Here is a 13,100-nt window from a genome sequence, read left to right as displayed (position 1 = left end):
CACTAAAGAAATTGAGGAACGTGGGAATAAGGCAGGAAAGTTGAGTTAAAAACGTAGAACGTAGAAAATACAGCACAGAACAGGCCCTTCGGCCCACGATGTTGTGCCGAACCTTTGTCCTAGATTAATCATAGACTATCACCGAATCCACAGTGCAGAAGGAGGCCACCCGGCCCCCCGAGTCCGCACCAGCCCCCGGAAAGAGCACCCCACCCAAACCCAACACCTCCACCCAACACCAAGGGCAATTTGGACATTAAGGGCAATTTATCATTGGCCAATTCACCTAACCCGCACATCTTTTGACTGTGGGAGGAAACCGGAGCACCCGGAGGAAAGTCCATTTAAGGTGGAACATAGAACATACAGTGCAGAAGGAGGCCATTCGGCCCATCGGGCCTACACCAACCCACTTACGCCCTCACTTCCACCCTATCCCCATAACCCAATAACCCCTCCTAACCTTTTTTGGACACTAAGGATAATTTATCATGGCCAATCCACTGAACCTGCACATCTTTGGACTGGGAGGAAACCGGAGCACCCGGAGGAAACCCACGCAGACACGGGGAGTCTGCACTGACCCACTTAAGCCCTCACTTCCACCCTATCCCCATAACCCAATAACCCCTCCTAACGTTTTTGGTCACTAAGGGCAATTTATCATGGCCAATCCACCTAACCTCCACGCAGACACAGGAAGAACGTGCAGACTCCGCACAGACTGTGAACCAGCAGGGAATTGAACCTGGACCCTGGCGCTGTGAAGCCACAGTGCTATCCACTTGTGCCACCGTGCTGCCCTAATATGCATATGCAATTCTGTTGTTGCTGATGCCCCATGGATGCCCAGTTTTTAACTGTTGGATCATCTCTTAAGCAAGTCCATTTAGCAGAGTGGTATTCCACATGACAGGATGGAAGATGTCATCATTTTAAAGATGGGACTAGATCTCCTCACAGACTTACCTGGTTTTCATGTACAGACACATGTGCAACAAACAGACTGGTGAGAGCAATGTCAAGGAGGTTATTCCTTTGTATTGACATTGTTGGCATCTGCAGCAAGCCCAGTCTTGCAGCGATATCCTTCCTAGTCAGTGTCAAGCCACTTTTGAAGGTGAACATCGAACTCGCTGAACCAAAGTGCAATCTGTTCCCTTAAAATCCTCAGCTCTTCTTCTAAGTGATGTTGAACATCAAGGAGTACTGACTTAGTAACTGATAAGGAAAGGCAATAGTTGGTTACCAGCAGGAGCTTCTGGTCTGCGTTTAACTTGAAGCCATGAGACTACATGGGTCAATGGTGAGTCTTTTCTCAAAGAGTCTTTTATCCACAGCTAAACATCTGTGCTTCAAATGAGGTGGATCTGTCCTACTAGTGGGATAGGGCATACCCAGGTATGATAATGGAGGAACCTGGAGCATTGGTAGATGGTTATAATGTCGAGAGTGTGACTATTAAGTTGTATCTTGAATAGCTGTCCCAATTTTGGCACCAGTCCCCAGATGTCAGTGAGAAGGACTTCATAGGTTTTACTGAACCAGAAGTCATTTGTATATGTGCAAGGTACAGAGTTTGCAGAAAGAGGGGAAAGCATTGTGGGCAACCAAGAAATTTGAGAGCAAGTTGTTGTCATTTTGGTGTAAAGAGAGAGAGAACGTCTTGTATTTTTTTAAGAGAACAAAGTGACCAGTGCAATTCATACATTTGGTACTAACGGTTGTGTTACAATTTTGTGGCCTGTAACTCTGCCTTGGCATAACACCCACTGTGCCATCCTGTGTGTTCCAGGCAACTGCAAGAGCAGCAACGACAGAAGGAATTGGAAAGAGATCGCCTGGAGCGTGAGCGGATGGAACATGAGAGATTGGAAAGAGAGAGGCTTGAACAGGAACAGGTGGAACGTGAAAAGCAGGAGAGAGAAAAACATGAGCGTATGGAGCAAGAAAGACAAGAACAAGAAAGACAAGAACAAGAGGAACTGGAACGACAAGAAAGGGAACATCAAGAACAGCTCGAGAGAGAACAGCTGGAGTGGGAGTTGGAACGGAGGATGTCATCTGCTGGTAAGTGATAAGTAGAGGTAAATGTAAGTTATGCGCTGGTCACAGTAAACGGATCAGATTTGAAGCTACAGTATCTCTTTTTGTTGGCCTGCACTCCAACCTATTTCACTTACAGGTTTGTTCGGTTCAGTATATGATAAAAAGGTTTATGCAGAGCTTAATATTTGATTTGCAACTATACAGGTTCAAGGACTGGACAGTGAACTGATTCAGAACCGGCCTGCATTTCAGTTAAAGCCTGGGATTTTGTAGTCAGCAGTGAGGCAACAGCACTCACGGTTCATCATGCTGGCAGCTGTCCACAGACGTTTTTGGACTTTTGAGCGGCAGCTTGTATTATTAGATCATTTTCAGCATGGTGCCCTCAACAAGGCATCTGTTGTGTATCCAGGGTGATCAACCATCCCTTGATTTATTGGGTTGCCCCGTAATCGATTCTACTGTCCCAGGTTCCGGGACGCTGTTTTTCCCATATTTCGGATTTTAAATCATGTGCAACCGCAGCATCTACTCTGCTCCCATTTGCACCGGCCCCAAACTCTGAATGCACCCCCGTGCCAGAACGTCCCTTAATTTTCCCCGCGAGAGTTGGGCAATCTGCACATATCTGAACAGAGCAAGCAACAGCAATGCTCTTCAACCAATCAGGTTAAAGAATTTCCTCTGACACGAGGAAATAGAAATTAAAATGTTTAATTTGTGATCAAAAAATACAGAGCAGGGTACTTTCTAAATGGGAAGAGATTAGGTACAGTGGATGGTCAAGGAGACTTAGGGGTTCAGGTGCATAGAACATTAAAATGCCAGGAACAAGTGCAGAAAATAATCAAAAGGGATAATAGAATGCTAGACTTTATATCTAGAGGATTGGAGTGTAAAGACACGGGTTATGCTGCAGCTTTACAAAACCCTGGTTAGCTCTCACATGGAGTACTGTGAGCAGTTCTGGGCACCTCACCTTAGAAAGGGTATATTGATCTTGGAGGGAGTGCAATGTAGGTTTACAAAAATGATACCTGGACTATGGGCGTTAAGTTTCGAGGAGATACACAGATTAGTCCTGTTTTTGTTAGAATTCAGAAGGTTAAGAGGTAATCTGATCGAAGTCTTCGAGATATTAACAGGAAAAGTCAGGGTAGATAAAGATAAACTATTCCTACTGGTTGGAGATTCTAAAACTAGGGGGCATCGTCTAAAAATGAGGGCCAGACCGTTCAGGAGAGATGTTAGGAAGCACTTCTTCATGCAAAGAGTGGTAGAGGTTTGAAATTCTCCCCACAAACAGCGGTTGAAGCTGGATCAGTTGTTCATTTTAAATCAGAGATAGATTTTTGATAAGCAAAGATATTAAGGGATATGGGCCAAAGACAGGTAAATGGAGTTAAATCACAGATCAGCCATGATCTCATTGAATGGCGGGACAGGCTTGAGGGGCTGAATGGCCTACTCCTGTTCCTATAAATCTATTAAGCAAAATGGAGAAGGAAATGAAGATCGGATTAACAGAATGCCTGAATTATGAACAAGTGAAATGCGAGAACTTTGAAAAAAGAATAGAACCAATAAAAGACAATGTGAAACAAGTACAGGGATATTAATCTTTTAAAGGTCCAACCTGGGAAGGGATGAAACTCCATGCATATAAAATTAACTTTTCAGAGCCAGAGAGGGTGTTTGCAAATAATTTTGACTAATCGGCTGTAAAAATTCATTTACAACAGAACACACCGGCCCTTACTAGGTTTGGGATGTTTAGTGAAATTTGGTGGGCAAGGACATCAACTTCGCACATGGATTTCGATGACAAATCTAGAAGTGCAGAAATGTTATAGCTCAACCTGTGGATGAACAGGATGGGGGTATACTCCGGCCGTTCGCTGGCAGTGGGGTTCTCTGGTACCGCCGGCAGCGCACCCCTGCTGTGGGTCCCCGGCAGCGTGGGAGGTTTCAATGGAAAATCCCATTGACAAGCGGCGGGAGTAGAGCATCCGGCTGCCAGCGAACGACACGTCAAATTCTCCATCCTCACTAGCAACGGTAGCGAGGCGGACTCGAAGCGGAGAATGCCAGCCTGTAACTCGGGCAGTAACTTTGAGATTCAGGTGTTTAACTTCTCATGTGTGAATTCTGGAAGTTGCTATCCGATTTACTCCACAACACTGAGCTTCACTGATAATCTTGACACAAAATCTAGACCATTACATTGTCAATCCAGATTTCAATCTGCATTGGGGTATACGTCATTCTTGATGTAGTATTCCTCAGGTTGCAATTTTGCACTTGTACTGCCAGGATGATTCAAGTCACTGCTTTGTGAAGGCTGTTCGGATGCAATTTGTATTCTAACATTGGCTAATCTTCATTGAGAGTTCAACAATCTTTAGATATACAAAGATTCCAACATAGACAGTGGAATACAGTATGCTTTCATTAAAATGTGTTTGGGATGATTATTTGGCAACTTGGTTAAGGATATGGAATTCCCTGTCCAGTGAAGCAGTTGAGGCTCCGTCATTAAATGTTTTCAGGATAAAGATAGATAGTTTTTTGAAGAATAAAGGGATTAAGGGTTATGGTGTTCAGGCGGGGGCAGCATGGTGGTGCAGTGGGTTAGCCCTGTTGCCTCACGGCGCCGAGGTCCCAGGTTCGATCCCGGCTCTGGGTCACTGTCAAAGGAGAGTTTGCACATTCTCCCCGCGTTTGCGTGGGTTTCGCCCCCACAACCCAAAAGATGTGCAGGGTAGGTGGATTGAACATGCTAAACTGCCCCTTAATGGGAAAAAATAAATTGGGTACTCTAAATTTTTTTTAAATGTTTAAATGTTGTTCAGGCGGGGAAGTGGAGCTGAGTCCACAAAAGATCAGCCATGATCTCATTGAATGGCGGAGCAGGCTCGAGGGGCCAGATGACCTACTCCTGCTCCTAGTTCTTATGTTCTTAAAGTAACTACCTTTGCCTGACTGGCAATAGCTCCTGTTGCAGTAACAAGAGGTGCCAGGTGGGGTAATTGAGCAAAGATTAAGAGTTATGGTTTCAGGATCCAGTCATCTACATACACCTTGCAGATGGTTCAAGTGTCATTGCTTGTTCTTTCAATTAAGAAATGAGGGTTGTCATAGGGCATGTGAGAGAAGAATTACAGGCTTTTAGTCGAAACATAAACTGTCAGAAAATGTAATTTCAACATGAACGATGAGAGTTTGTTTATTGTAAATGTAGTTATGTCTGGTTGGGAAGTTCACAAACAAACATATTTTAGCTTGAAATTCAAAACAGTAAGGATTGAACAATTTGAGGCCAAGTGGGTTTATGTGCTTGTAAATTAGACCCTGGAAGAGATACTGTAGCTGTGTTAAAAGTTTGCTTTTTGTTTAGAGAGATGTTGTTTCATTTGTTCACTGAATGGATGATGATTACTCCAGCTAATATTGATTTATCTTCTGAATTGTGTATTTACAGCTTGCCTCACAGGACTAGCCATAAAAGGAGGGGGATTTATAACCTTGAAACATTTTTTAAAATAAATTTAGAGTACCTAATTATTTTCTTCCCAATTTAGCATGGCCAATTCACCTACCCTGCACATTTGGGTTGTAGGGCTGAAGGGCCTGTTTCCATGCTGTAAACATCTATGACTCTAAATGCTGGTGTTTAGAGCGGTGCCCACGTCTCGTGAAAGAATCGTGCAGATTGGAGCCAGCCTCGATACCACCCACAATTTAAAATGTTGCTGAAATTGTCTCCATATCTTCAGGGTGGAGACAATCGTTGAATATTTCACTGGTGAGAACGGGAGCGAGGCCGTTGCTAGTGCCCTTAACCCTGACCCCCTACATGATTTTGACTCCATCTGTACCCAGGTAGCATCCGGAACCCCACACCAACCCAACACCTTTTCCGCATTCGCCACCCTGTAATAATATACCAGGCTCAGCAACGCCAACCCCCCTGACTGTTGTCCCTCTGAAAGACTGTCCTACGAATCCTCGCCACTCTACCTACCCAAATAAAGGACAGAATTAATTTCTCAACTCCCCCAAAAAAGGACTTGGGAAGAAAAACAGGCAAACAATGGAACAGAAACAGAAATCTTGGTAAAATATTCATCTTGACCGACTGAATCCTGCCAGCCAAGGACAAAGAAAGACTATCCCACCTCTGCAAAGACCCATCGGTCTTGTCCCTTCCCATCAAGCTTGTATAGTTAAACTTACGGAGCTGGGCCCAATCCCAAGTAACCTGAACCCCCAGATATCTGATAAAAGCAAAGTACTGTGGATGCTGAAACTGAAGCAAAAACAGAAAATACTGGACAATCTCAGCAGATCTGACAGCATCTGTGGAGAGAGAAAGGAGCGAACATTTCGAGTCTGGACTTTTCTCCCAGTTCAATTTGTACCCTAAGAAAGAGCGAAAGCGCCCCAACAGTGCCATTATATCGCCCATAGTGGGTCTGTCGCATGGTGTAGAAGACCGTCAGCTGACGGGTTCTGCCCTGCCCGAAGCTCTCAAGTCACAAGCCAAAGACTCTATCGCCAATGCAAACTAGAGGGGGAGACGTATGACACCCCTGTCTCGTTGCCCTGCTCAACTGAAAATATCCCAAGCTCACGGTGTTTGTGAACACTGGCCTTCGGTGCTTTATACCACAATCGTACCCATCACACAAAATTAGGCCCTCCCCCAACAACTTCCTCTCAAACTCTTACCTTTCCTCACCATCCCTCCACCATTCACACCTTTGAGGCTCATCGAAACCTGCCTAAACAGGCCCACCTAGCTGCAGCCCTTCCCTCCACCACGTTCCCATTCACTAACTAACCTTGCCTGCTAATGAGGCAGCCCCCTACCAGGGCCCACACCAAATGAGTAACAGAAAATAACCAAAACCCGTATCTCCAACGTCCTCCGTCTCCCTTCCACCCCCAAAAACATTTACTTCCTCAACACAAGATCATAAATTTCAGTGAACCATATCTGTACACAAAAAGGATAAACAATACAACATCCCCAAACAGGACCCTCTCCTTCTTTCGACAGCTGTGAAAGCACACTGTCGCCACTCAAGGTGGCTCATTTCGTCCGTAGCTTCACCCGGAGCACCGGTGGCCCCTGTCCAGCTTGAGGGGCGAAACCTGATCCGTTTGTGAACAGGGGTGGCACGTGGACAGTGGTTAGCACTGCTGCTTATGGAGCTGAGGACCCGGGTTCGAATCCCGGCCCTGTGTTACGGTCTGTGTGGAGTTTTCATATTCTCCTCGTGCCTGCGTGGGTTTCGCCCCCACAACCTGAAGATGTACAGGTTCGATGGATTGGCCACGCTAAATTGCCCCTTAATTGGAAAAAAAATAATTGGGTACTCTAAATTTAAAAAAAAGACTTTGCCAGCAAAGTTGGGGCCTCCACCCCCTCCAGCAACCCCACAATCCTGAGGTTCTGTGTTCTCGACCTATTCTCCATGTCCTCGATCTTAGCCCTCAGGCCCTTGTTCTTGTCCTCCACCATCAACAACTCAGCTTCCAGTGAGGCGATCTGCTCACTGTGTCATGACAGGGTCTCTTCCACCACCTTCAGCACCTCACCATGCTCCCGCACTGTCTCCAAGATCTTTACCAATGTTTCCTTTATCAAGTCCAAAGAATCCTCCACTGACTTTTTGAGGGCGTACATCATCTCCCTCCCCTGCCTCTCAAAATGCTTGCTGAATTGTCTTTCAAATTCAGGTCCTCGGCGCTGTGAGGCAGCAGTGCTAACCACTGCGCCACCGTGCTGCCCAGTCCTGTTCTCACCTGATGGCCGCACGAGGATACACTTTCCAATAGGGAGCACTTGATACTGATCAGTAAATGGAATCCGTCTCCACTCTGGCACGTTTAAGGCCCATTGTTGCCCACCATTGCTTTTCTAGCTGAGATCAGCCAAAGGCATAGGTGGAGAATTGAATGTAATGAGACTGCTTTTTTCAAAGGAAAGCGAGGTTCAATGATTAAGTGTAGTTTTCTAATATAAAACTATTAAAACCCAGTGAGGAATTAATCTATTCAAAGAATCTCTGATTAAAGCTTTTGTACTCTAGTGTCTGTTGTGACGTTTAGTCTAATCTCTAGTGGCTCCTATTTGACAAGCCTAAAACAGGAGGAGCAAGCATTTAGGCAGTGCTGTGCATGTGTGGAGAAACGGTTAGCTCCTCATTATTGAACAGAATCAACCAGTTGAAAGCTGGACTTTTTTGATCCAGTTTAAAATAATACGATTGCAGGGGCAGCACGGTGGCGCAGTGGTTAGCACTGATGCCTCACGACGCCGAGGTCCCAGGTTCGATCCCGGCTCTGGGTCACTGTCCGTATGGAGCTTGCGTATTCCCCCGTGTTTGCGTGGGTTTCACCCCCACAACCCAAAGGTGTGCAGGCTAGGTGGATTGGTCACGCTAAATTGCCCCTTGATTGGAAAAAATGAATTGGGTACTCTAAATTTTAACAAATAAAATAGTACGATTGCTGTGCTGTAATACATCAAACTGGAGCCAGCCATGTGGTCACCCAACTAAACAAAGATTTTGATTTTTGTTTACATAGATTGATTTACTTTGTCTTTCTCCAGGATGTTTTAGGAAGTTGGCTGCAGTAAACTGGTATTTCTGTCAGTTTACCAAGACAGTCCTATGAGGCAAACTGCAACTTTTTTAAACATGGTTTTCTTTCACTACTGACTTTGTTGCTATGTTAGCCATATTTTTCTCTTCTTTCTCTCTCCTCTTGTCTCCTTTTTGTGCTGCTTCCATTTCATTTCCAGCCTCATCTTTCGAATACAACACACCACCTCCTGAATACAGCAGCTGTCAACCTCCATCAATTCCTCCCCCGCCTTACACAAAAGCTGTGTCTGCTGCCCCTGTCTCATCATTCACTCCCTCCTCATCTGATTCTGTTTCGGAGTATGCATCACTAGCCTCATCTAATTCCACCCCACCAACCCCACCTTTGCGCCACTCAGCATCTCGTTTTGCTACTTCACTTGGTTCTGCCTTCCATCCTGTCCTACCCCATTATGCAACTGTTCCCCGCCCTGTCCATAGAACCCCTGGACCACCATCTCCCATCAGTGCTCCACCATCTCTTCCCTCAGCCCCCAAACCAGTGGTCTGGCCCGCCACAAATTTTTCTCCTCTTCCACCTTCCCCACCCGTGGTTATAAGCAGTCCACCTGCCAAAGCCACGGGTCCTCGAGCAGTTCTTCCTGTTCCAACTCCCATCCAAATCCAGAAGCCACCATCACCCACTGGCTTTAATGGTCCACCAGATATTTTACCCCAACAGGTCCCAAATCCTGTCCAAGCTACACCACCACCACCCCCACCTCCTCCACCTCCTCGTCCTCCATCTCATCTGCCACTCTCAGTGACATCCTCTCACACTGCTGCATTATCAAACACCATTGTCCCTTTGTCTCAGTCTCCTGTGCCACCTCCTCCCTCTGCAGTCAACCCTACCTCCCCCAAGCTGCCTGCCTCTGAGAACTCTATCTCTCAGCTGGGAGACTCCTCGGCTCCTGAGCCAATCACCCAGACACTCCCTCAGCTGGCTGAACCAACAATTCGACAGGGTAAGGCTTTCTCTCTGCTACAGTATATCCGTTCTAGGAAAGAAAAAAAGTTTGCTTCAGTGTAACCCAAGTATTGATTTTACGACTTTCTTTTTCTGCTAAACAACATTTTGACTCTTTAATGGTTAATGAAATAAGCTCTGCTAATAATGTAGAGTGCATTGGGACATCTGGTGGTCATGAAAGGTGTTATAAAAATTCAAATAATTTTGCTGACAGGTGAGCTAAATAAATTGCATCAATTTGTTTTATTTCAGCATTAATTGAACATCATCTACTTGGTAAAGATCCTGGGTTAGTTTTCCATCTGTGCGAAGTTTACTGATCTTCACTTACTCAGCTGTTAAGGTGCTTCAATATCTTTGGAGAAGTGAGGAGAGAGTCAGTTTGCCTTGATTGCTGAAACATACACATATGCCTATCCAGAGGGAATGATAAATAATATGCCAGCAATCAGTCTGTAGGTTTCCTCAGGTTGATATACTGGAGAGTCTCACACCTCCTGAACTCGCCTCTGGCAGGCCAGGAAAAAAGAATAAGAAGAGGTCTGACAAATAAAAACAAACCGGAATCATGAACCTTTGTAGTGTGCATTCCAACCAAATGATACCAAGTAATATTTAAGTAAAACCTATAGACGGAATTGCATGTTATATGGGTTACCACTGCTTTATTGATGTTGAATGGAATTGCCTTTGGTGCACCATGTGGAAACAATAGGTCCCGTTCTGTGCCTTCAAAAATTCAAAACATTGCTCAATGTTCCACAAGTGTTCAAGGGCTTCTTTCGTGTATCTTGCTTGGGCTAACTGATGACCCTTGAAGGTCATCATAAATTAATGAAAAAGGTTCAACAAAACAGTCTGTTGAGTTTTCTGATGCTAGTACTCTCAGTATTGTGACCAATTACGCAACGTTCACAGGCTCAGGGTCTTTACATGGCCAATTAAGTAATTTTGCAGTGTGGTCACTCTTGTGTTGAACATAGGAACGTCTCATGAAGGAGATAAATGAATAGATACCGGAACATGGGAAGAACTTCCTTGCTCCATGAGAACAGTGCCTTGGGACCCATAATAATCTTTTGAGAGGGCCGATGGGATTTGGTTTAAAATCCAATCCATAACTAAAGTCCCTCAATCCCGGAATTCTTTTTTCTATATATTCTCTAAAGCCTTCACATTCTTCTTAAAGTGCAGTGCAATTCTCTAGTCGAGGCTGTTTTATGAAGGTTGCTCATAAGTTCTTTGCGTTTGAAAGCTGTGCTTCTCTTTATGAAGCCCAGGTTCCTGTAATAACTTCTTTAACCAATTTCTCAACCACCTTTTAAAAAAATAATAATTTACGGGGCATGGGTGTCGCCAATTTATTGCCAATCCCTAGTTTCCCTTGAAGAGCCATGATGTGGAGGTGCGGGCGTTGGACTGGGGTGAGCACAGTAAGAAGTCTTACAACACCAGGTTAAAGTCCAACAGGTTTGTTTCAAACACTAGCTTTCGGAGCACTGCTCCTTTCTCGGGTGAATGAAGGGGTATGTTCCAGAAACATATATATAGACAGATTCAAAGATGCAAGACAATGCTTAGAATGCGAGTATTTGCAGGTAATTAAATCTTTACAGATCCAGAGAGAGGGGTTAAAGAGGTGTGAATTGTGTCAAGCCAGGACAGTTGGTAGGATTTCACAAGCCCAGGCCAGATGATGGGGGGTGAATGTAAATGCTCCGAAAGCTAGTGTTTGAAACAAATCTGTTGGACTTTAACCTGGTGTTGTAAGACGTCTTACTGTCCCTCGAAGAGGTGATGGTCAGCTGCCTCCTTGAACCACTGCAGTCCCTGAGCTGTAGTTCCACCTATTGTGCTGTTAGGGAGGGAGTTCCAGGATTTTGATCCAGCAACAGTAAAGGAATGGTGGTATATTTCCAAGTCAGGGTGGTGAGTGACTTGGAGGGGACTTCCCAGTGGTGGTGTTCCCATGTATCTGCTGCCCTTGTTCTTCAAAAAGGAAGTGGCCGAGGGTTCAGAAGGTGCTGCCTAAGGGGTCTTAGTGAGTTTCTGCAATCCATTTGTAGATGTGATATGCACTACTGTTACTGTGGTGAACCATCTACAAGATGCACTGAAGTAACTCACCAAGGTTCCTTAGGCAGCACCTTCCAAATCCACGACCACTACCATTTAGAAGGACAAGAGCAGCAGATACCTGGGAACCCCACCAACTGGAGGTTCCCCTCCAAGTCACGCACCACCCTGACTTGGAAATATATCGCCGTTCCTTCACTGTCGCTGTGGCAACATCCTGGAACTACCTCCCTAACAGCACAGTGGGTGTACCTACACCTCAAGGTCTGCAGCAGTTAACGGTGGCACAGTAATTAGCACGAGGAACTGGGTTAGATCCAGGCCCCGAGTCACTGTGCGTGTGGAGTTTGCACACACTCCCCGTGTCTGCGTGTGCCTCACCCACACAACCCAAGGATAATAATAATAATCGCTTATTGTCATAAGTAGACTTCAATGAAGTTACTGTGAAAAGCCCCTAGTCGCCACATTCCAGTGCCTGTTCGGGGAGGCTGGTACAGAAATTGAACCCATGCTGCTGGCATTGTTCTGCATTGCAAGCCAGCTGTTTAGCCCACTGTGCTAAACCAGCCCCTACGTGCAGGGTAAATGGATTGGCCATGCTAAATTGCCCCATAATTGGAAAAAAAGAATTGGGTTCAAGAAGGCAACTCACCCCCACCTTCTGAAGAACAATTAGGGATGGGAATAAATGCTGGTCTAACCAGTGACACCCACATCCTTCAAATGAATTTATTCAATTTATATTCTTAGAGAGATTAAAGACCTTCCTGGATTATTAGTTGAAGGTTACAACTGTAATAATGTATGATGTTATTCTGGGTGTGACCTACTGGGCGCAATACGTCCAAAAGGAGGTGTGGCCGGTAGATGCCAGGAGGTCCCTCTTCCGGGATCTACCCGGTTCACCATGCCTCGTGAGATCTAATGTGATCACGTGAGATGTTGCAATCTCAATCCCACCATAGGGTGATTTGGGGCTTTGGGGAGGTTCAGGGGTTGCATCAGAGGGGTCGAGCAGAACACTTCTGTGCAGGAAACGGGACTAGGTACGGCCACGTCGGGGTGTTCCCCACTGAGGCCCCAAATTGAACCAGAATCCCGGTAGATAGTGTGGTGCTTCTCGGCGCTGTGGGGGCCAGGAAATCCCGCAAGGCGTGAAGACTGCCAGGTAGTCTGCGAGAGGCCTCCCCCGGGATCTACCGGCCGTGTTGTGCTCTTGCTCAAGCGCAACATGGCCACAAAATCGTGCCCTGAGTTTAGCTTTATGTTCCAGATTTTAATGAATTAATTTAAATTAGTGGGATATGCATCCAAGTCCCCAGGATATTAGCCTTGACCTCCAT

The 13,100-nt window shown here is 45.6% G+C and overlaps 1 protein-coding gene across 8 annotated transcripts in view; it reads left to right on the top strand.

The window, feature by feature from the left end:
* The window catches only part of enah (ENAH actin regulator), a 556,073-nt gene that overhangs the window by 395,364 nt on the left and 147,609 nt on the right, over nt 1-13,100 (top strand). For 6 of the 8 annotated variants that reach the window (XM_072500301.1, XM_072500300.1, XM_072500299.1 and 3 more), the window contains 2 exons: nt 1,796-2,070; nt 8,864-9,673. In XM_072500301.1, coding sequence (XP_072356402.1) covers nt 1,796-2,070; nt 8,864-9,673 — 1,085 coding nt within the window. The remainder of the gene's footprint in view (nt 1-1,795; nt 2,071-8,863; nt 9,674-13,100) is intronic. The other 2 variants (XM_072500305.1, XM_072500307.1) reach the window with 1 other exon arrangement.

Source organism: Scyliorhinus torazame, chromosome 4 (assembly GCF_047496885.1).
Source record: "Scyliorhinus torazame isolate Kashiwa2021f chromosome 4, sScyTor2.1, whole genome shotgun sequence".
Taxonomy (NCBI): domain Eukaryota; kingdom Metazoa; phylum Chordata; class Chondrichthyes; order Carcharhiniformes; family Scyliorhinidae; genus Scyliorhinus; species Scyliorhinus torazame.
The sequence above is the reverse complement of the archived record's forward strand: the minus strand, read 5'-3'. Positions and strand labels throughout refer to the sequence as shown.